The sequence below is a fragment of the Lasioglossum baleicum genome, chromosome 3, assembly GCF_051020765.1.
Source record: "Lasioglossum baleicum chromosome 3, iyLasBale1, whole genome shotgun sequence".
In the NCBI taxonomy this organism is placed as follows: Eukaryota; Metazoa; Arthropoda; class Insecta; order Hymenoptera; family Halictidae; genus Lasioglossum; species Lasioglossum baleicum.
Genome location: NC_134931.1, coordinates 12,174,260 through 12,199,996, shown reverse-complemented (window position 1 = coordinate 12,199,996; position 25,737 = coordinate 12,174,260). Strand labels below are relative to the sequence as shown.

At 38.1% G+C, this 25,737-nt stretch overlaps 1 protein-coding gene across 1 annotated transcript; it reads right to left on the bottom strand.

Moving 5' to 3' along the window:
* Nucleotides 1-23,804, bottom strand: LOC143207475 (uncharacterized). Its single transcript, XM_076421004.1, has 3 exons — nucleotides 23,649-23,804; nucleotides 8,268-8,461; nucleotides 1-4,288 (listed from the first exon to the last, which is right to left on the bottom strand). The coding sequence occupies exons 1-3, from the start codon at nucleotides 23,668-23,670 to the stop codon at nucleotides 2,396-2,398; spliced, it is 2,109 nt and encodes a 702-aa protein (XP_076277119.1). The 5' UTR covers nucleotides 23,671-23,804; the 3' UTR covers nucleotides 1-2,395.
* Between the last annotated feature and the right edge of the window lie 1,933 nt (nucleotides 23,805-25,737).

The window sequence follows — 25,737 nt, the reverse complement described above, 5'->3', positions numbered from 1 at the left end:
GGACTTTTGAACTGTTTTATTGTCTAGTATATACAAATAGTAGGTATAAATTAATAATTAATAATCGACTTAGCACCGTCGCACATACCATCTACAATTAATATCGCGTAAAATCTGTACTGGTCGTACTCGTTTACGCTAGAAAATTGTTCCACAATCTATACTCACGCTTAATGAGCGGCAATTTAATTCGATCACTCATCTTGATTGACACCGTGTACGAATCAAGGCAGATTCAAGCTCATTATTATCAGCGCTATTCGAATCGAGTTATTCTCGCACGCTTGTGAATATAAATAAGTGATTAGAACTTTCGTTATCAACAGTTTGTCAATCAATATGCTTGGCTCGTTTGAATCGTGGCTCGAAGCGATAAACAACATTGAACGTTTAACGAAAAATATAGATTCAGGAATACGGAAGGAAACGTCCGCATCGAAACTAGGAAGTAAATCATTGCTACGCTATAATTAATAGTTATTTACTGCACAAGGGAACATGTAGACACTTGATCAACGAATACTTTCATTCCCGTCTCAACGTTTCAGTGGACACTACTCGGGTAAAGCGGAGTATGGTAAATTAAAAAAAGTTGAACGCATGAGAAAATGGTACAGTGACAATAATATATGATCATCGATAATTGCATAATTCGTGACTTTATGAAATGTTACCTTTTCACGCTTCTTTTAAATGAAAGTGTCGCAAAATTAACCTGTCGACAGGAGGATCGCGTTCACAAACGCTCTGATGTGATTGTATGCGAATGGAAATCATTTTAATACAACACACACGCGCAAAATGTAATTTCGCCAAATGTGTCAGGACTCGACAGATGAATTTTTAAATAAATAAATGAAAACGAATGAAAAGTGTATACATATTGCTGATCGCTATTCGACAGATTAATGTTGCAAAACCAGGCGGTTGAAAATACAGAGGCGTTGCAAGTTATCAGTCTCGAACTGCAACAAAGAAATGAAAACGCTCTTCGCAAACAATCTTTGTTTCATCGACAAAGACTCGAAAACCTTTTCCGTCGAAGCTTCAACATGATGCCATGTGCAGATTAGGCATGTCTTACATTAAAGTATTGCGTAAACTTCACAAAAACACTAATGAATCCTCTGGAACAACGTAGATATACTCTGTAGAAAAACACTATGAAAATAAATACACGAATAATTAAACTAAAAGCAGATGATCGAAATCCATCCGGTCTTCAAGACAAAGAGTATAAGAAGCAAACTTTTCTAGGCTATAAGAAGGTAAACATCCGATTTACTCCAAAATAAAATGAAAACGTTAATGAACCTTCATTAAGTGTTTTATTCCATAATGTTCTGACAACAAAATTCGCAGTTTGAACATTGTTCTCCTCCTCTAGACGCCACGTCTAATCTGTAACTCGAAGAGACATCTAAAGTACAGGTAAAACATGGAGTAGATTTCTCGTAAATTTTGCAAAATTTCAATGACGCACTGGCAAATCGTTATGGACCATCGAGCTAACAATTTGCACGCCTCTGCGCCGCGTTTTGATCAAAGGACACGTTGTAGGGACCAAATGCGAGAGCTACAGTCTGTCCCACAGAAGAGTAGTGGTGATATCTCTGGAAATATTAACATATTTGTGTAAAATTTAATGTAGATAGCAAGTACATCGAAGACACTAATACGCTTTTACTTGATGGGTCCAACGCTTCATAACATTTGCATTCTAAAATCATATGCACAATTTCATGTACAACATTTTTGTATGGAACCTTTATATTTTTCCAGCCTTGTGACCAAACAGTTTTCATGGGATCTGCATTTGGTGATTAGGATAGCCATTCGGTCACAACGCTGTGTTTTCTATGTTGCACTTCGTGCACATATGGCTTCAACGATTCAAGTCTTTTTTTTATTTATAATTTTTTTAACAAAATCTCGTTCCAGTTGTTCAAAAAAACTTGCTTTCATTCTATTATTAACTCGGTATCAGATATGGCATTTCAAAATACATTTTCAATCTATATCACATCTTTTCCAAACCTTTCGGAGAGACATCGCCACACCGCTCTTATAGTTTCTACAGTCGAGGCATTTGCAAGCATTGCAGCTAGCTTCATCAAGAATCATCATCGAGCTTTAATTTGATTTAATTTAATTTAATTAAATATTGAAAAGCCTGTTAATAGGCTTCCGGTAGATAGGGTGTTACGTCCTGACAAAGCTGGCTGGAATGCTTGCGAAACAATGACGGATCAATCCCAAGAGAACATGACCGAAAACCTCGATAGTAGAACCTGTCTGACGACGCTTTTGCGGGACAGACTGCATATTCCAGTTGCATGTTGCGCGATTAATACTTGTTAGAACACCGCCGAACGGGGAGCATCTCTCTTCTACCTTACTCTTCCTGTTTGAGGGGGGGTTGTCTCGTGCCGTAGGCGGTGTCCAGAGGTAGCAGATAGGTGACTTTCTCGCTGGCGTCGGTGTGTCCGTCGTTCTGCTTCAGAACGGGCCCGTTTTTTCTGATAAGCTTATGCGGGCGTTGTATCACTTCCTCGTAGGTAACGTACTCTGGCCTGGAGGCCTGCGGCTTCTGTTTCTTCGTGTAGTAACCGACAGGCACTGCGCTCTCCACCGCGAATATCTGATCCGACTTCGCGGTTTGCGGGACGGGAGTGACGGTGTAACCGGCGTTGATCAGAGCGGACAGCTCCTCCTCGGTCAGTGTGTGCGCCTTGGGCGTAGCGGTCTGATAGATCTGGCGGCTGTGAACTTCCGGGTCCACCTCCTCGATCGTGATCGACTTGATCGGCGATTTCTTCAGCAGCCCGGATTCAGACACGTACACGGACTGCGGGGAGAGGGGCAGCTTGAGCTTATGTGCCTGTCGGGGCTGGGTGATGGCGGGTTGTTGCACCTGAGCGGTTTCGATCTGGGCATCGGGTTTCGGTACCGATCTGGGCACGTAAGAGGACCCGGACGCCTGGTACTTCTGCAGCTCATCATTGGTGAAGTAACTGTTCAACGCGGGGAGAGGAGTGCTGTTGCGTTGCAGAGTGTAATGCTGCACTGGGGAGTCCGGGTGCGCCTTCTTCCCCTCCACCTGGTTCTTCGAGATCGCTATGATCTGTTTGTTAATCTGATTACGTTCCTGCAGCTGCGCCTTGTACAGAGCCTCAGCTTGCGCCTGCGCCAGTTCCTGAGCTCTCGCTTGGTTCTTCTCGAAGTTCAATGCGTAATTGCGCACCTCCTCCTGCACCCTCAGGTGAGCTCTTTGTTGAGCCTCCAGTTTTCGAATGGCGTCCGCGTGAGCCTTGAACTCTTGAGCTTGATGCAACTTCCTTGCTTCTGCTACCTCCGCGGTGGTTTGAGCTTTGACTTTGGCATGGTATGCAGCGTCTGCGCTCTTAGGCTGCAACTGCTCCTGCAGGTAACTGCGTCCTGCATCGCTAACCTGCGCGCCTTGTTGGATCTGCTCCAGAGCTGTCCGCTGCTTGTCCGCCTCGTTCGTCAGTCTTATGTGTTCCAGGGCGTTTTGCGTGTGCTGCCTGTACTCAACTTGAGCGACCTTCTGGAATGCTAACGCTTGAGCTTGAGCTTGAGCCTGGGCCTGAGCTTGTGCCTGTTCCAGGGCTTTCAAATGAGCGTCGTCAGCTGCATAATCATACTGTGGCGAGGGTTGAAAAGCCTTTGCGGGCTGAGCTTGATACTGAGGCTCCTCCACCGATTGATAAGCGGGTATCGGCCGTGGTTGGTAGGCCCTTGGTGGAGAGGTCTCTATGTGATACTGTTCAGGAAGTTGGGGTGCTGCGGCAGCTGGCTTCTCGTACTGCGGTTGGTAACCCACCAATTGCTGAGAGTATGCAGACAAACCACCCTTCGGCTGGGTCGGCAAAAGCTTAAATTCCTGCGCCTGGTTCGCTGACACCAGCTGCAGCAGCTCCTGCTCGAACGTTCCCAATTTCGGCTGACTATAAGCCGAGACTTGGTACGTGTCCGTGGCCGATGGGCTTGGTGAGCCTAAGCGAGCGGTGCGGATCGCCTCCGCACGGTTCTGAGCGTCCACTTGAGCCTGAATCTCCGCGGCTACCTCCGCTTGAGCTAGAGCTTGAGGGTGCAGCTGAGGACGAGGTCGAGGGGGAACTACCGTTGGCTTACGGAAGTTGTAGTAAGCTTGCTGCAAAGCTTGCTGTTGTCTCGCGTACGCGGGCTGCGGTCTGCGCTGAGGCGGTGCAGGTTGCGGCTGCTCCTGCGCGTATTCTTGCAAGATTGACAAGTACTCCGGTGACAGCTAGAAATATAGACGGTGTCAGCTTGGTGGTAGGCAAGCATTGGGAGGAGGCAAACATTGTAGTAATCAAACAATTTTCTTCAAGTAGGATTTTCGAACTCTTTGAGACCATATCTCGTCATGTTGACATGTACATGTAAAATGGGGGAGTTTTATTAATGATATTAAAATATGATTTTTATTAAGGAAAACATTTCCACCGACTAATAAAAATTTTTTTTGTGTATGCACAAAAAAAATATGTCGGATAAAATCAAAGATATTATAAAAATTTTTAAAACCGTTTATTTTTGCAATACTGTTACAAATAGTTCTCAATCGTTATCAAACAGAAGTGAAAACTTCAGAATGCATCGTCATCCGGAACTGCAAGCACCTCTGCCAAACAGACTTTCACTAACGCCCACACTACAAGTCGTTTCGCAAAATGTCTCCATGCATTCACAGTCGAATTTACAAAACCAAGAATGTAATTTTCTTCAAACAAGAAATTGATGTCAATCCTTCACTCTGTTAGAACCTCCATCACGTTCGAAATCAAACAAAAATACTGTCGCGCGTTATGAGATAATAGTTTTTAGCGTACCACAAAACAGCTAAACTGATAATTATGTAATTTAACGCAACGTTAATTATGTAACAGCGAGATGTTCTATTAAACGCGTTCAGCGAATGTTAATGTTGTATTGAACGAGAAAAATCACGAGTATGGTAGGGATCTTCCCATGAATGGATTGTCAGCATCGCGGATGAGTCGATGACCTATAAATGGGAGTAAAGATGGATTCATTCAAAGCAACTCGTCACGGTAACGGTACACAAGGCCGTGAACCATATGGAGAACGTATCTAGGGCCCCCGAGACTTGCAGACGGATATACTCTCGATCATTGGGTGTGGTATTACCGGTTTTGTCAGGTCGAACCGATTAGAAGGTAAAAGTTATGCAAGAAAGCATGATCGCGTTTAGCACGGCTAAACAATCAGGATCGGGTGTAGGTGTAGAGAGACACAAGAACCCCTTCGAAACTAAAGCACCGTAGATCAATGATTCATTCTTCTATTTTAAATCCGGATTTTCCCCTCGTTCTTGAAAGTACGCTCCTAAACTTTCTCGACGCAGTTTTACACGCGATTTTCGAATCCATTTTCGGACCTTAGACTGTCTCCATAAAAGGACACACTCTATAAAGCCATTTTTTACGTAAGACAGTAGTTTTCTACATGAAATTTTTATATTAACGCACTATGACAGCGAGTCAGACTCGGGTTGATGATTTCGAACAGGATCTACTATAAATATATTAGATATTAATAGACTGTGGATTTTTCCGCTATAGTTAAAAAACATTTCGTTGATCTACCGTGCACAGCAAATTGGCTATACCACAACCTGCTCTAGAAGGAGGATTTACGATTTCGTGAATTCCTCGACTCTGGAATTCAGTTCCTCTCACTTTCAAATAACTCAAGTATTTTAACCTAGATTATTATGGAAGAATGAGGGGAAATTGTGATTCCGGCCGATACACCTTGTATTGATCTATGTAAGGTGGAAATAAATATTAAGTTACATATCGAACATTATGGTTTACCTTAAACAGGAAACGATTAATATTTGTTATCATGCTTCTTGTGTAAGATATAATTTGAGCTTGTAGGTACTATCTTTCTTACAATACTGGAGAATAAATTTTTGTAAAAGTAACATGAAATAATGTCACATGAAGAAAAGCAGAAACATCGGACGTCCCTTAACAATTTATAATTTACTTTATACAATACATTATTATTTAGAAATATTTAAGAATATATCATAAAGAATGGCACTTGGCAAAATTAGTTTTAAGAATGTGAATATAATTTTTGGAAGAATGCAAAAATCACATGAAAAAATGTTATACAACGAAAAAGCAGAAGAGTTGAACGTCCTTAATAATTCGTAATTTATATTATGCATTATAATTGCACTATAATTTGTGAATCAACAAGAATGATATTCGTAAAAATGACTACGAGGAATGTCCATCCTCTGTAAAAACGTTGCAATCAATAATGTGCAAATTCTCGAGCGTGGTTGAGGTATTACGGATTAGTGAAGTGACAATGGTAATCGCAGGTATGGAAACGAATGGTATTGAACCAATTGCAGTTGTCGCAACGAAATATCTAGATAATGAAGGCGGACCCCTCCGTTCTAATGGAAAAGAAAAATCCCGACTGCTCATGGCTACACTTTACGAAGTTAGTCACTACGTTGGCCAGTGATAGGCGGCCAATAGTCACGGTTGACCGAGAGCAATGATGTTGCCCGTTTCTAGGAACACTTATTGTCTTCGGACAAGAAAGGCAGACATGGCGGCATTATTGGTCATTTGTTATGTTATCCTTGAAAGGATATATATTCTGTCAATCTATTGCGTTAACTCATAAATACCGATCGTTAGTTATTCCTTTGATTTCGTTCCTCTCAATTTAATATCTTCAAGTCATTGTTAACAGATTAAATAACGCTATTGCTTACATTTATAAAAAAATCCTTGGGAAAATATATTTTTCATAAGAAAATTCTTTCTCCCTAGTCCAAATATATGAAATTCTAGGATTGCAAGTGGTCAATTAGTAATTGTGTAATTTGATTACTCCTGTATTGCGTCACTTGACTATTAGATGAAAGTTCTTGTGAGTGAATAGTGAAACTTCAAAAAATGTGCTGGCACGCACGAGCAAACTACGAAACAAGAAGTGCTCATTCTTAGACGATTATGAAGACATTGCTTTCTAACGAAGTCGTCATTTTCTAAAAGGAACATGAGAAGCACTATAATGGTATTGCTTATTCGATTAGTTAAGTAATTCGTAATTTTTACTAGCTACATGTGTATCGTTGAGTTTTTGGTATTCTCACAATAAAATACGAAGGAAAATATATTTGTTAATTTAAAAAATGTCATCCTTTTTGTTTCTGTGTATGGATTTTGAAACGAAATGATGAGTAGTTTATTAAGCATATACATATACAAGTTCGCAGTGGAGTGTCCGATCGTACCTTAGCATAATCAATTAATCACGCCTCCCAAGGAGTGTCAAGTGCAGGAACAAAGGTTGTTGACAACTGCTTATCTTCATAGTCGCGGACAATCGCGAGTTCATTAACATCATGGGACATTGCTCGGTTACGTTATCGGAATGTAGACAACGGTAGTACGATATCGAATATAGATAAGAGTAATAGTATTACTTCGCGACATTGATCTTCGGTCAAGGATTCTACTTTGTATACTTCCTCTAAAGTTCAACGTCGCATGACTGTTTCAAATCATTCCAATTGCAAACGCTTAAGATTTATCACAATTTTTCAAAGTATTAAACTATTATAAATCAAAGTGAAATTGAACTGACAAATATCTGATAAATACACAAGGTGTATTAGTAACTAAAATGACTGTGCGTCGCAGATACAAATAAATGGGCAATGGTGAAAATACAAATTTGTAACTTGTTCTGAATAAAGTCAATTTAAGATTTATGTTCTCTGCAAGAGTTGCATCAAAAACTGATATTAATACATGATAGCCTGGTATTTACCTCGACCTAATTTATCAACACTTACGTGTCAGAAACAAATTATCGCAAGGCAGAATTCGAACACTACATTAGAATATGTAGGTGAAGTTTTCCTGTCTGAAGAGGTCAAGGTCATTTCAAAGTCAATTATACATTTTCTTGCAAAATGAGAATGATCAAACTCTTTATGTAACAGCTGACTTTCGGAAATGTCCTTGGAAAATGTATAGGTGTTAATGAAAAATTGTCGGGGCAAGGTTCCAATGCTTTTTCAGCTTTCTAACTAAAAATTATGGAAATTGGGGTGACTCGTTGATTCTAAATTGTAAATTTTTAATTAAGAACAATGGTCAAAGCTCGAGAACTGTTTAAAACTTTTCGGGGAGGTATGTAAATGTAAATTGACTCGTTACCTGCTGAGCGTCAGCACTCTGAAGACTGTACTGATTAGCTCCATAATCGGGGCTGGTTTGTATCGGTGATCTCTTCACAGGTTCCTTTACGTCGATTTCCAGCATGACAATGTCGTCCGCATTTCCGGAAGAGGATTCTACCTTTTCAACTGCGGGGGAAACCGTCTTCTCTCCAAGGGAAATTGCTAAAAGACCTTATCAAGCAAACAACAACATTCCGATTAATTTCGCAGAAAAACATGCCACAGAAATAATATAATATTAGGTGTACTTCTTCGTGATTTCGTTGATTAGTTAATACGAGTAATTAAGAAATGAATAAAATAAAATATAGTGGTACCTCGGTATACGAGCTTAATCCGTTCCTGATGTTTGGACTTATACCGAATAGGACGTATACCAAACCAACCTTTCGCATAAGAAGTAATGTGAAAATGATTAATCCGTTCTCATGTAAAAAAGTCTCCTATTGATATTATACCTACATTAATGGAGTTGTAAAATAATTTGGACACTGTTTAAACATAAATAAAAAATGAGATTTTATTATTTTTATTATTTTTAAATCTATCTTTATATCTTTATATTTATATCGTTTATTCTGTATCAAGCTCGCGTTCTGTATCAAAACCGGTACACTCGATCCACTGATCATTTTCTTTCATCTCTCTGTGTTGTGTCTTCGCGGGCTTCGCGATCATACAGTAATTCCATTACTGATCCTTACTTGTATGATCAGTCAGTTAACACTAAACCTACCACCACCGGTCAAAATGACCGGTTCCAGATTTTTTATTTTACAATTATTAAAATAATAAAAATGATTTCATAAGAAATGATTGTATAGATATCTTTCGTAGAGCATTACAATAAAGTAAAGTTTCTAATTTATATTTTAATTTAAAATCTTCCTCTTAAATTCTATAATAAATTTAATAATTTATATTTTCATTTAAAATTTCCTCAATTTTAAATTTTATAATAAATGTACTAATTTATATTTTAATTAAAAAACTTACCCTTAAATTTTATAATAAATTTTCTAATTTATATTTTAATTTAAAATTTCCCCTCAATTTTAAATTTCATAATAAATATACAACAAATTTACTAATTTATATTTTAATTTAAAATTTTCCTCTTAAATTCTATAGTTTAAGAATTACTAGAAAATTACAAGACTTACTAGATGAAGATTACTAAGATTAAAATTACTAGAGCAGTACAATAAGAGTCGCACAAAGTCTAAATAAAATCACTCTTGTCATTTTCATAAAGGAACATGTTACTTTTAAGGCTCGGTAGGTTTAGTGTTAATAATGTAATAATACATCAACTACGAATGTAATTGATTATTAATTTAATTTTTCCTCCGAGATAATTATTTAAAAATGAGGCAAAATTCACACAAAAAATTGATCTCCTATACCGAACAGAAGTCGTATACCGAGCAAAGTCACGTCCAAACAGGACGTATTCCGAATTGGACGTATTCCAAAGTAGACGTATACCGAGGTACCACTGTAAAACATTTAAGTGTGAATTTCGTGTAAAATGATCTAAATACGTCGGCAAAGCAACACGTCTAAATACAGATGCATCGATCGACGCTGATGCAAGTTCTGGGTTAAGGACCTGGAATATGGCTAGGACATAACGGTCCTGTTTTGGAAAGGGAAACAGGCTGGCCTCGACAACAATTGAGCAGCGGATAGGCGACACTAATCCGTTCCTTGAACAAGGGATCTTTGTGCAACGTCCTGCGTGAGAAAACGAAGTCACGAGGTCAGCAGACGTTGCACAAGACCATGCTCTAAATTGTTCGTCCGTTCTTCTCTTAATTTGATGGAAAATTGCATAACTTATACGTCGAGTCACAACAATTATAATCATAATCTTCAAAAAGCTTGATTTCTATGGGTGACTGTATTCAACGGAAATAATTTTGTTTAGAAGCTAGAAGGATCGTAAATGCTCAAACTGCGTACTCGAAAATCCACAAACTGTGTACAGCAGAGACGTATAGTCTGATGCAATGGTCAAGTTCAAGTGTTTTCGACACAAGTGCCCAACCTTTTTGCAAAGTACAATAAAACGTAACCACCGGTAGGTGTATAAAAGAATGTGCATACAGTTTCCTTCAAAGAAATATGCATCACCTTGAAATCTCTAGAACGCGTTCACTTTCGCGTCAGATGTTATGCAGCACGCGATGAATCATTCAAGACTATTTAATCTCCCTTTCTGAATTTTCGTTCTATCTCCCATCGTTCCACAGCTATGGTTTCGCCTGGTTGAGACACTTCGCGAACAATTGCAAATTGTATTATAATTGGTAAACTTTATGCGAACCGCGGGTCACGACCTGCTCATTATGTTGCATGGAACATTGTTGCATATCGATCGGAACGATGCCACGAATTGGACCTTTTCGAACTTTGCGAATGTAGTGGCAACGATCGGGGATTTGCGACGGGAAATTCGATTAAAAACTTTCGCTTGGCAATAGCAGGGAATTAGGTCGACCTCCTCGAACTTTGCTAATGGAGGTCCCGATTAGGAATTTTCAAAGTGTGCTCGGAAATTTGATTAAAAACTTTCACTCGGTGGAGCAGTTCGTTGCAGCCACCGGCAAAAGTCATGACTCTGTTAATTACACATTATCAACCTTTTAACTGAGTGACTTTTACTTCGATCATGACCAAAATTTTTCCACGATCAATGTGTAATGGTGAATTACGTCTTCACCAGGAGGTAGATACATAAAAGCTTTTTCGTGGAAACAGATACTGTACTATAAAAATCCATTCTTAATTGGCAAGAAAATATTCGCTTGGAAACAGAACGTGAACACTCGAGACGTGAAGAAAACTGGCTGACACATTGCTTCAGGAGACTAGATCTTCACTATGTTTGCAGTCTATCTCGACCGAATGTTCGTTTACGAAAAGACCTGTTTTCAACATATTTCTTTAGTTTTGAAACATTTCATATTTCATCTATTTTATAGGATCGGTACACCATGGCTGCGGTAATTCCAGCAGGCGAGCTCGGAACACGGATATTAAAGGAATTATTCTGATTTGTAATTCGACGCTGCGAAATTGCGGAAGGACGAATTCGCAGGTGACTTTTATGTCGTTCTGGTTGACTGAGAGTGTGCAGTCCGAAGGCGGAAAGGAGTTGGGAAAGCAGCCTAACGCAGAGAAAGTTACGCGCTCTTGAGAAACTTTTCCCACAAGGTTCGCTTTCGAGGTTCGCTATTCAATGAAACCTTCCGTCGATAGCAAGTCAAATCGGAGTACCAAGACAATCGATTGCAATAAGAAACGTACGATATTTAACGCACAAATCTTGTTGCCCCGGTTGCACAAGTCGGAAACTTTCGTTGTTAGATTCTGTTCAAGGGGCGATGCGAACTGCACGCTATTACAAAAATTAGAATGCGATAGTTTAACACTTTGCCGACCGGTAGTTACTTCATAGACCTTTCCGAATCGATGTTATATAATTCTAGAGATTTTTAATTGTTCATTGACGGTGGTGATCTCATTCGTAAACGAACAAGCTGTCTCGAGGAGTATGTTCTAATCGTCTCTTTTAAGATACAATAGATGAAAATTCCAACTTAGCATATTAAAACTATGCTCACTCTAAGTCTGCAAAGTAGGTAATTGAATCGCAAGAAAGTACGGTTGTGGCACACTCTAGTACGTAACTTTCAAGCGTAATGCATAAAGAAGAAACTATTCGAAGGCTATTTTAATAAAACTGTTTGATTTTCTTCTGTGCAAAACTTGCAACAGAAGTGACCACAAGCGAAATGTCTATTTGCATGGCCATGAACTGCCGATTCATTATTCGATTCACTGAACAACAGCAACGAGACGCTTACTTTCGGCCATCGGTATTTACTTTGTTCCGACGATGTCGACTTCTCAAAGAAATGGAAAGACGGGACGGATAGTGTAATCATCGTCTAATTAATATTTCGTAGCAGATAATTGAGATTCCTCATTTCTTGTGGTAACAACGATTGCGAGAGCGACAACGCGGCGAAGACCAATGACATAATCGCATTGTATTATACTTTCCATAAGCAGACAGTTGGGATTAGGCCCGAGGGAATAATAACAATTTCGCGATAAATGATAGACACATTTCTACATGCACGTACGCATACTCCGTTCCATAAGTCTGCATCAGTTGAATAAGTGCTCGCGGGTATCCATAACACTTATTCACCGGCCAAACCCGGAAGACTTTCCTATGGGCTCAATATTCTTTGATGTTGTTTTACTCTGATTTAATGCGACTAACAAGGAAGTCAGTTCTCCAGGTATAATAGGCGCGATCGCATACACTGCAGCCAAGGGGAGCAAGTTTAATGAAAAAATTAAGCAAATCATCGTACAGGGATTCTCACGGTTGGCAACATCGAATCAGATGTCTTTTTCTTTCGGACACTAGACTGTTTTGGCGCGAAGCTAACTTCAACATTTCTTTATGTTTCATTTATACACATGGAAAATAGCGACCCTAACAATACGCGAATTTATCAAAAAATTTGTATACAGAGCTGCAGTGTGTGTGATCAACTTCCTTTATATTTAAAAGAAATTCTTAGTATTTTCCTGAACAAATACATAATGATAACAGAAAAATAAAATTTCTCTTATTTTTTTAAGAAATCGATAACGTTTGACTCGATATGCATACGTTACAGGATTCTAGAATTATTTTTGCAAAGCGAGAACAAGAATATCGAAAACCATGCCATACTTTTAGCTAACGACTTTCGATAGAATTGTGTCACTAATTAGCGACAAAAATCAAGAAAGCACATAAAAAGCCTAAGAAATTGTATGTTACGCTATCCTAACTCGTGTGAATGGTCATTTTCAACTAGACTCGACGTACTAATTAAAAAGACATTTATGGTTAGAAGAAACATTAACAGAAAACATAAATCTCGTTTTCAGCACGAGATGCAGCACTAACAAGTACTTCTGCGTACCTTAACGCAAGTAATAATTGATAATAATTAGCCAAATGATAATGAAACGAAACATTAACAGAGAACATGATTTTCATTTTCAGCACGAGATATAGGATTAATAACTATTTGTGTACCTAAACGTAAATAATTATTAAAAGAGACAGTGACAGAAAATGTAATTCTCATTTTGTAAATTGCAAGAATAACAAGTATTCGTCTACTAACGTTATTACTACATATTTGATTTACGATCTCGGAATCGCTGGGAATCCTGTGCGCTATGTACAATCTCCTGTTCATCCGAGAAGATAAACCAGTCGTTAAACTTGAAACGGTTATGTAAAAATAAATGACCTTACTTTCGTCGATCAGTGTCAAACAATCGTGAAAGTGAACCTACCGGAAATTTCTCTCATACTCTAGCGACCGCACTTTCCTCGCAGACAAACGTAATGATAATAATCTTTTAGTAGTCGCGCCTCTAAACCGGTCTTCCTCAGAAAACAACCACCGCTGACCGCTGCAAATAGCTATTTATATGTACAGTACCAAGAAACGTAGACAGTATACAGTGTGTAATTAGGTACGCTTAATTAACCTATCCCCCACGGACGACATGTCGATGAATTAAAGCCTTGCGTCTTCCCACACACACACACACACACACACAATAAAATATATTTATCTCTCTTCGATTGAATGATTCTTTAATCCATACACGAATTTGGCTATCTCCAAATGGACTTCAAAAATAGCCTTTACAAATGCAATAATGTACATACGTAATATTAATTTTTACTACGCCCACACAATAAAATATATTTATCACTATCCATTAATAACATTAATTGTTACTGAATTGGTAGATAGAAATTAATACTTCGAGTGTCGCGTCTACCAGAAATGGGAGATAGAATTATTTGAACAGATTTGTAAAGGAATTTTTGCATTAATGCAAAATACCAGAACGATGAAAAAGCGTTCTTTGTTAGAGTTACTCCTTAGCTTTTTGATTTTTATTTCATTTCAATGTATCTTTGGAACTGGCCATTCAGTGTTAATGCTCCGAAATTCGATGACGTAGTTCGGCCAGCCAACGCGAGATCTGTCCGGACCTGTTTCGCGCTGACCGGCCGGGTGGGGATAGCCAATTCTACATCATTGACTCTTGGAGCACTGGTTGCCCAGGCCCGGTTTAATTGACGGTATGAAGTAAATTTTCGACGATCGGCGCAGTCAGTAAGGTCACAAAAAAAAATAATAGCCCTACACAATCTACATATGTCGGAGCACGGACATTTTTGATTTAGATGAATGGGTCCATTCATTATCGAGAGATAATGGTTACCATTTGGAAAACACTGCCGGGAATAATTTCGCTAAGTTTATGAACATACAAGAGAAACTTTTAGGAACTATAATGCGATATAAATAGAACATGGTTAGTATCAGTGTCGAACGAGTGATGCAATTAATCACTATTACAGTTTATTGCTAACTAATTACCGACCATATAAATTGCCATTTTCCGTCTTACCGACCCGTTAATAACCCGTTAATAACCGAGAAAGTAAAAGTTCATTTCAAGATCAAAGTTATTCTATAATTGTCGAAGAACATTCTTTCTTGGCAAACTAATAAAAAGACCGCACTTCCCTTTCAGACGGGAAATGCATCGCTTCTACGATCAACTTTCTCTACACATGAAATCACAAGGACTATGCCCGCTTATAATTTTACAATTGCCACTCGTACTGTCACGCTATTTACCGGAGATATTTAATTGTAGGTATTATGCACAGTACGGGACGTACAATGAAGACAGTAGGACTTGGAATATGAAAGCATCAAATTATTTCGCGTTGGGCGCCACGCTACAGTAATATCACTGCAATTTCATTGCGCATAACTTTCTTATAAATCATTACTTCGTCGCAGTACACGATCCACCACCATCCCAATAAAATCAACGAATTATTAAGTGATATTAAGATAATTACACATTTTCATTCTGCGGGAGAATGAAAGATGGTAGACAGTGAACTGAATGCATTTGTGACAATTTTTATTTTGCATAAAATTTCGCAATCTAAATAAAAGGTATATTATTAATTGTTAGACGAGTCCACAGCGTGTTAATTAGTTTTTGGGTCAATTTAATTGGTCGTAAATGGTCGTTTTAATGCATGAACATTGCTAATTAATCCTATTGAAAGTCATCTTCACAAACGTTCAAAAAAACATTAAAATCTACAATAATCTCGCTATTTGTAAATAAAAGGCAGATCGTTATTGACGTAAGGGTTAAATTGCAAAAAACTCACGCAACGATTGCACAACCGCGGTGAAGTCACCGATAAAATGTTGATGGTTTCACGTAAAGTGTAACAATAAATTGACGCGAGGGTAAGCGGTAGGTCCTAAAACTTCGTTTCACTTTCACGTCGCCTCGGCCGGCGAAGCCATTTTGTTTGAAGCTGTGAACATGCCCAAAGAAGTAATTGTGAGAACTTCTAAGCTAAGGAAAGATTGCCAAATCGTTTCCATACTGCGCGTAGCTTAGATCGATCTCGACGTGTTTTCCTCGTTGGAAAATCTTTGTTTAAACCGGCGAAGAAAAAGGAAACCCGACGGCGCGGCTCTCCTTTTCCTTTGTTACCGCGCGAGAAATTACGCGGATACGAGCAATTTGCTCGCGTTGAGTAATAAACCGAGCGTCCTCAGCTCGAAAGACAATTAAGTAACAACCTCCGGTTAACAAATCTTATTTAATTAACGCCTCGCGTTCGCCCGTGGCCGTCTATGTCAAATTTTAATGACACGGGCCCCGTCGAGTCGTTTCGCGACGAGCCGCGCGCCATTTCGGACGCCATTTTGGACCATCGCGAAGGTTTCTCACACTTCTATCCAATAAATAAAGGATAGTAACACTACAACTACGGAGCTTATTTCTAATTTCATCTTTTACAATTATTGAAATTATAAAAATAATTTCGTGAGAATTTTTTTAAAGTTCTTCATTGGAGCTCAGTCTTGTCATTATTATAAAGCAATATATTAGGTGTACAAATTAATTCGCGACCCTCGAACATTATTCATTTCGATTACATTCCCGGCACCTGTGCTTCGCACAAATGCGTAAAAATCCGCGCTGCATGGCTTCAGTTCGAACGCGGTTTCTCTTAATGCAGTTTCAATGTGTATAAAGTGGCGCAGAAGCTAAATTTAAAACGGATAGAATACTTTATGAACTATTTTGCATAACGGTGAACAGGTTGCGTGTCTGTCATAACGTGTATTCCCGCGTTCAAATACTTGAAGACATTTCGCTGCCGCTGATTGACATTTAATTGGAGGCGACATTCGTTCGCTAAAGGAGGACAAAGTCGGCTGGTGACAAAGAATAACGAGAGCGAGTAGAATGCTATTTAATTAGAGGGGAAAAAATGAAATTAATGTCTGCGTGGTCGCGGACAGCCTCCATCGTCGAAGGAAATCACAGTGTTTTGCAAAAGTTCGACGGCGGAGGCAAACCCACGAGGTAAAATCGATTCGAAGAAGCTAATCGTCTCGACACAAGCTCCCCGAGCTTAGATCAGAGGTTAATTGGCGAGATACGGAGGCGGATCTTTCAAAATCACGTTCGCAATGCGTTTAGCAGATCCAAACATCAGCTCGGAAGCGAAATTAGCGAAAGCAAATCGCTTGCCGCGCTACCGACCTTTCATTGCCGGTCGCTTTTCTTGCTGTTTAACAATTACGGTTTCTCAAGACCATGGTCTTTCTCCATTTTTCACGAGAATAAGTGGCACGCATTTCCGAACGGTCAACATCAGAATGCTTATGAAGAAACCGACCGAACTGTTTCGGTAATGTCCCTTTCTGTAATGAAAATCGCATTCGAGTTGAAAATTGGCAATTTTTGTTGTTCATTAAGACATTACCTACCGGCAAATATTTTATAAAGTCTCCTATAATATCCATTAACATAAATTTCAATTGTGAACCAACAAATCATCCCCAATAACATCATCTAACATCATCTAACATCAATAATAACATCATTCATTTGGGATTATAATATCAAAAAAATTGTTTACTGTGCTTAAAAAGAAACCCTCGGGTCTGTACTATTTCTTAGATCGAGTAGTTCTACCATTTTTTGTGACCTCGTCGACCACGCGATCGGAAACTTAGTCCAGGGCAATTGGTGCTCTGAGAGTCAATGATGTAGAATCGGCTACTCCCACCCGGCCGGCCGGCGCCGGACCTACTTCAGCCGATTCTACGTCATCAACTCTCGAAACACCTGTTGCCCAGGCCTAAATTGAACCTCTAAATACAGTTCAAATTATAACGTGTTTAGTGTCATTTTAATAAGAAAAATGCGACATATAAGGTGGCAAAAGTTTCATAAAAAAATAATGCAAAATAAGGAAGTTCTGTAATTGGATTAGTAGTGGTTCACATCTATATCCGACCCCGTATCGGGGATATTAGTTTTTCGTAGATCCTACGGTGGTTTCGTAAATCCTGCACCCAATGCACTGGTCAAAATCGTTTTCCATTGATTTGTTCGATATACAGTAGGACCACGATTAACCGGCTTGATCGGGAGACAAACAGCCCGGATAAATTAAGACCCGATGGATAATCGAAACTCGAGAGAAATACTTAAAATGTACATTATGTCCCAAAATAAATTTTTTATTTTTGAAAATTTATTTCCCTTCATAATATAATCATGTTTAAATGCATATTCGTTTATAATCGGGATCCGGTTAATCGAGGTCTTACTGTAATTAGGTTAAAATAGGTTCGTAGGTAAAAATTGTTCTCCTTCGAGAGCAAGGAAAAGTTGTCCTTCGATCCTTCTCTTATTTGATTAACGATCGAAAGAAATCGATTTCATTTCATACGGGATACGAATCCGCTGTGATACTTCGATCAATTTGCATGAAGGAGTCTTACTTGTTTCTGCTACGGTTCAGTAATTAATCAAAAACCGGCAGATACGTGAACCGCAAATGTAACAGCCCGTTGCTAGTTAGAAAGGTGGTATCGCGTTGTGTATGTACGCGCATAATGTCTACTTATTTTGCTTCCCGCCGCAGATTTCTCAATCCGAAGTGACATAGGTGCAAAATACTGCGTGAATATCCCAGTTTGGTTCACTTTCTTTTCCATCAGCAGCTCGCTGCCATTATGCTCGTTTGAAAACCCATTCGACAGTCTCAGTAGCTTCCTGTTGGAATAAACTAATCCTCGTTCAAGTGAACACAAAGTTTCCTGGGTAAAGAAATATCTTCATAACAGTATTATGCTGTTTCAACAACCACGCACCATTTTATTGCTATTACATCGGTGTAAAAATAATGGCTGAATTCTTTCGCTTTGCAAGTTGAATTCTTGTACTACGTTGCTTGTTATATATCATTTTAAAACTTACTTATCATTTTAAAAAACACAAAGCTATTGTCTGTGCACGAACCTAAAGTAGTAGAATATTTTTTATAAGATATGTATTCACCCCAGATATTTAAAGTACAATTTCGAATAATAGAGATCTGAGTATTGAAATTTGTCTCGAGCTTTGTAGTAAGTTGGAGATTTAAATTCGAATTTGGTCAAATGAAATTTTGAGAAAGTCCATTTTAAAAACGCATGAAGCTCGTTTGCAGCGCAATTTGACCGATGTTTAGGTTACTTTCGGTAGCGATCAAAATGATCGCGATAATTTGGAGAACTGATCTGATCGTTCCTCATTAAATCCTCATCGTTGGCCTGATTACGAACGGCAACTTTAAACAAATCGGAGTTATTTCAAATATTTCTGGGGCACGGCCTTGTACGAACAAAGTGTTCTTTCCACATTTTTTTCCGCTCACTGGATAAATGAAAGGGACTTTTCAATTTTATGTAGTTTCTTGCGGCGGAGAACCACGACAAACTTCGCTAAATTACAATCCGCGCGCGCGATATACACTTTCATCTTTTTACGTCGCTTTGCCTTTAGCTCAATCCTTTAATTGACGCACAACTGATCTTCCACTACCGAATATAGGTATTAATCCACTCGGTATTAATCTAACGTAATGAAGATTATCATCCATGAACCAGTTACCGCGTACCGATCAACTATAATGGAGGTTGATGGAAATGGTGTGCGCAATCGAAATAAAGAAATTAAGAGACCGCGATTGCGGGGTCGTGCTAAAAGCGAAGTTTCGCAAACGGAATCGTTGGCAAATCTGCTGATAGTGATCGTTGGCAGATCATTTATCTATCATCGATTTACATTAAATATTGCAGTGGGAATACAGAATTAGAAACCTTATACAAATCCTGTAAACTCTTTACCGGAAGCCAGTGCAATCGGACGATGACTTGGAAAGTCAATGAAACCCGTCGATCCACGACGACCCGTACATTCTTACTCCTCATTATTATGACTAATTGACTACTCTCTCATCATTTGGGAACCTCAGAATCGAGTCGTAATCGACGGGAAATAACGCCACGGCTCTTTCAAAATCTCTTTTAATAAGAAACCTCCAAGGACGAGGTTGTGATTTCCCTCGAAAACGAAAGCACTGTTTTATTGCACAAATTCTGTTCGGTTGGAACGGTTTCTAAACGTTCGATCGAATCGCAATTATTTTCATCCGCAGGCTTTTGTTTACCATACATAAGAGAAAAACGCTGAAATAATATTCGAGTCAAGTTATGTACTAATAAACTGCTTCGCCGAAATGTGATTTCTTTTGCAGTCGGGAAAATGTAAGAGACAAATAGAAAATATGAAGCGTGCTCGAAATATAAATATACTAGAATATACTAGAATATACACTGCCCGAAATGACCATAAAGCCACCTGATTTTTTGGTGAAATCTTATAATTATGTCATAGTAATGAGAAGTGCTGATGCGCGATAGCATTTTAGAATTGATAAAAGATATTATATTATGGAAATTTAGCAGTTCGTTTTTTGTTAAACTATGTAACTTTACGTTTTTCTGTAAATGAATAATATATCTAAGAATGTAATCATGTAAATGGTTTCTTTTATTAATCCCAAAATGCTATCGTGCATCAGCTTCTCATTACTATGACATAATTATTTCATCAAAAAATCAGGTGGCTTTTTGGTAATTTCGGGCACAGTGCATTAGAATATACTATAATTCACTAGAATGTATATTCTAATATACTCGAATATACTAGGAGCACCTTCTTCTAGGAGACTTTCAGATAAATTTAAAAATTACAACATATTTTCCACACAGTGAAGAGCATAATTCGATTAAAAATCAAACAGTAATATGAGAAGAATATGTTGGGTTTAGCTCCTTGTGTTACGTTGTTTGCAACGATCTGTGTGCCAATAGCAATCCATTATGCACGATTACGCGAACTATGCAATTTCGAAGAAGGTTACTTACATATCTCGAAGTAACAAGTGACTCACTTTGCTCTCGCAATAAATAATCGCACAGCATGACAATTACGTGTTAAACGGAAATACCAAGGATCAATTAACTCGACCTTCATTAGCCCATTGCACTGATAAATCTTATTGGCTTGCGAACACGCCGCTTAAGAAGAACATCAATAGTAACGGTTTGAATCTAATTTTACGGAGCCAATTCGCGTAATGAAATTATTCCGCGAAGCATAACAGGTCTTCCTCGATTTAAGCGGGAAAAAATGACGGAGAGGGAAATGTCAATGTCCATTTCGTCGTCGTTATTTTACATTCCGGGACTGCTATTTCCGTGGCATGAAATCGATTTGACAAACTAAACGCAAACAAACCGGACAGCAAAGACAAACCATAAAGGTAAAGATTAAACCTTTCGATTTGGTTACGCTTCGATTACCGTCAATTATACAAATCGTTTACGACTGTTAATGCTGTCATTTTCGTGATGTAAGTAGGAAAGTACGAAAATTATGTACATTACTGTGATGTACATTATGGAAATTAATAATATTTTTCCTTTAGATTTACCGCCATCGATTATTCAGTCAAATAATCAAATATTTTTCTCTTATTCTATTATCTATAAAGTAACTCATAAAGATGAAGATTTGCAGCGTTACTTCTTGCATCGCGTACATTTTACAAAGTATTCTATACACAAAAAACAGAAAGTGTTGAAATACTATTTTACAACAAAAAATGGTAAACTGGAATTTGCTATTGAATTTAAATAAATATTTTCATTTTCATAAATATTACAATGTTTTAGTTTGTTTAAAGTGAACCTTACGAGAACGCAATATTCGTTAGATTTGTGTTAAGTGGATGTTTGAAGGTTTTATGCAGAATTGTTCACACGTGTTGAAACTCATTAGTTAGTTTCACACACACAACAATAACAATGTCTTCTTTCCCATTTAATTCCCACAACGGATTTCACTAATGTCGAGTATAATTATTACGTTGCGAAGCCAGAGAAAGTTTACACAATCTTGATACATTGATACCACGATACATAATTTATTAAAGATTTAGATCACGCAAAATATTTACAAGTATAATTGTGATTCAAACGAAACTCTATTTAGGAAGCTAATGTCAAGGTTGAAAGTAAAATCAGAAAGGAAAAAAGTGGGAATTGACAATAATGTAGATTTAAGAAATAACTTCATTTTTCGTCAGCAATTATATGTATTTTATGTAACCAAAATCATAAATTGATGATAATATCATCTTTATTATTATTATTCAAATACTTTTATTTTTCGTTACAAGTTTTTGGACAAATAAAAATGAATGGACCGAAATTCTTTATTGCAATAATCGCATGATAATAAATCTTTTTGCTATAAATTCCTGGCAGATCTACAAAAATATTGGAAAATTGTAAAAGTATAAGTTAACAATTCTTTTGTAGTTTGACTTTTTAGTCTCGCGAAGGGAGGAACACGACATTTCTGACTAATTTCGAATTTCCAAATTTTGATCAATCTCCGAATCGTGTTAATTCATCTGCGTCTGTTTTTAGCGTACGTACAATTTTATTATTAAAGCAGTTTAATACGCAGTTAAAATACGCGAAGGGGGAAACACGATATTTCTTCCTAATTTAGAATTTCCAAATTTCGATCAATCTCTGAATCGCGTTAATTAAACCACAGCTGTGAAAGAAAGATTGGTTCCTCCTATCCCGCTATGAAAGTAACGGACTGCATATTTGTATAAACCGAAACGCGAAAGTGAACCAAGTTGTTCAGGAAGCAAGTTTCTAATACGAATGCAATGCCCGTACGCACCAGTTTATCTGGCGAATCAAGGAAAGCCGTGCTGCCTGCTCTTAATTTTAAGGAGTAGAGTACACTGGCCATCCCTGGCTCTATATACTTTTCTCGCCAAAAACTCTCTATTTATTGAAACTTGATTAAACATAGAATTTATGAAAAATATTCCCAAAACGAACAATACCGACTCGGCATCACATAATCTTCACTATGGTACAATTTCTCTTCACATGGTTATCTCTCAAACATGAAAATTCCCTTACTCCATTCATGACATTCGTAAAACTAATTAAACCATTTAGAAGATACTATACAATATACATACATGCAAGTATCGCACACGAAAGAATGAACAGTTATTCGAGTAATCGCGTTCGTACAATTTATAGAAATTTATAGAAATTAAAAACGATTTTTCCCAGGAATGACTTTACGCATCTATTAACACGTTCACAGCCCTATAAAAAGGTCACGACGATTCTAAGCAAAAACTGATGCTCGTATGTAATTAACCCTCTGTGGCCAACTCGTTTGCTGTTTTTCAAAAAATCTAAAAAAATTCTGGAGCACGTATCGATGTTTTAATGCGAAAAGATAAATATTGGGAAGGAAGAAATTCAAAAGAGTGAAATTTCGCTCCGGACATAAATGACCCAGATTGCCCACTAAGGGTTCAAAGTAACAATTTCCGCGAATGGAACGCAGTTGCGTAGTCCGTAAAAGAAGACCGTTTCGGTGTCGGTCTAAATAATAGTGATTGTTCTTCTCTGTTCGAGATCAAACATCCGGACGTGTAAACGTGTTAATGGTCACAACACTGCCGTTGTCGAGCAGCAGATCGATCGTTTATCCTGCGATCTATCGGTCGTAAGGTCACACGCGATTTACAATCGTCGCAGCACACGCGTACGGTTATTTTTTCATCGTACGCGGTTCGAATTTTCCCCGTCGAGTTTCTCGAACAGTTCGCACAGAAAAAAAAAGAGAAGAACATGCGGAAGATCACAAGCTGTCGGATGGAAACACCAAAAATATTCGTCCTTGTTCTATGAAAGATGTGGTGATGTGTTTTTTCGTGTAAGTTCGTGAATGTGTGTATGTGTAGCGCACTACTCACCTGCGAAGATAAGGAGCCGCATGGTGAACAAATGAGTGACGAAGCGACGAGTGAATGTTCGGAAGAAGTGGATTCCTGGTCGCTTTATAGACGAAGGGGAAAGGCCGCGCCCGAACAGACCAGGTGGGGTTGTTAACCACTTTTCCACAACGAACTGTTTCCAAGTGAGCATCGCCGGGCACACGAAATGCAGAAAACAAAGACATTAATGCACCACGGTGCTGCAACACGCGTTATTCCTTGTACCAATGAATTAGAATCCGGCGATCGTCGTTCACGGCGAGCATCGTTCGAGAATTTCGAACGCTCTCCGTTATACGAGTCCTCGAATTTTGTATGAAAATCTGCAGATTATTACGGGGACATAAAGCACGGAAGATCTTACGAGGCAAGATGTCCTCAATTTGCTGGTGATCACTACACTTTATCCAAAAGTCTTTATGCGAAATAAAAATGCTCTGCATCAGTTGTGGGAATGAAATGAAAATGCGTTGGGAATGAAATGAAAATGCATTTCATCCCTTCGTGACACAGAAATTTCCATGTAAGATTTCATGTAAAATTTTCTCATCGACAACGTAAACATATGTGTTACGTTACAGGAGGATTTTTACGCAGATGGAAAATTTTTCATATCTTTGGTTAAGTATTTTATTGGAGTGAAAATATATATATATAACAACATTGTATTAAATGACATAATTTCTAGTTGTCTTTGAAATTGTCAAGATCTTTATGTGCTATAAATGTATGAAAATCAGTCTATTACATGACACTAATACATCAATAAATTGGAGAGTTCGTTTTAGGCACATGAACACATATGTAAGCTTCGTGTTACCTATTTCGAAATCTTTCTGCGGTCGCATTATTCGAACGTAAAGAACTGTGACATATTTACAAACCCCTAAGCATTAACGAGTAAAAACTAGAATTCGAAAAAAATTTCCTTTACCGTACATTCGATGTTTTGTATTACTAAATAGATTACTCTAGCAAGGCATGTATGTGTATATTTTCTTACACAAAACTGTTACATTATGGAACAACTGAAATGCTGTCGACGCGTGTTGTGTTGGGAATAAGGCAAGAAATTAACCAAACGCCGTTCAATCATCTTCTTTGCTTGCCTGATTAATTCATTCATGCTGTAAATCGCATGAAACCCGCAGCAACGACTGATAAAGGTGTACACTCGCTCCAGATAGATTGAGCAATCGTGCTGTTCAAAATACAGGATGTAAAATAGTGACATAAAACGGGTCGGTCACGGATACCGGCGCGTTGATTTTACCGTTTGATAAGTTACATTTTTCTAGTCGATCGGTAGATAGTACAGTAATTTCTATCGAACGTAAAGTGACTGTCATCAATAAAATCGGTCATTTTCTCAAATACAGTGGTTCCAAAAAGTGTGTGAACAGTAAATTTCCTATTTTCGACAAATTAGCAATATTTTAACTATGATAATTAAAATTAGTATATAAATTTCGACTCGTTTTACGTGATAAAGCAGGTGAAAAACTGAGGACATTTTTTTCATCGAGAATGCTACGAATTGAATCGTCTCTAAAAAATGTTTTTAGTTAATCTACTACAAATTTGAACTTAATCTTCGGGGAAATCAATAAACTAGACATCTACTAGACTAACTGGAAATCTACCAGACATTACATACTTCGATATTGCACTTTAATTACTTCTCCGTTTAAGGAATTATTATAAATAACTGCCTATTAGTAATTCCAGTTACCGAACACCATAAATATAGACATTTCCTAAGACATTCGCGATCTAATCCGAAATTTATTGTACTATACAGGATTTTCCATTGGGTGTTACCACATGTTTCTTTTTAATCAAACAGAGTTAAATGTAGAAGAGAACATGCGAGAGGCGTTCTTGCGCAAAACCACAAACAATGACACAAAGATGCATTGGCTTGGATTTCGCTCAGGTTTTCACTGCCCCAGATGCGATAACTTTGCTTGTTAACAAGGCTGGAAAATGACATAATAAAGTGACACAAGCACCCAATTAACAACGACGCTGCCCACTATCAGCTGGCTCCAATTACTGTTTCAATCGA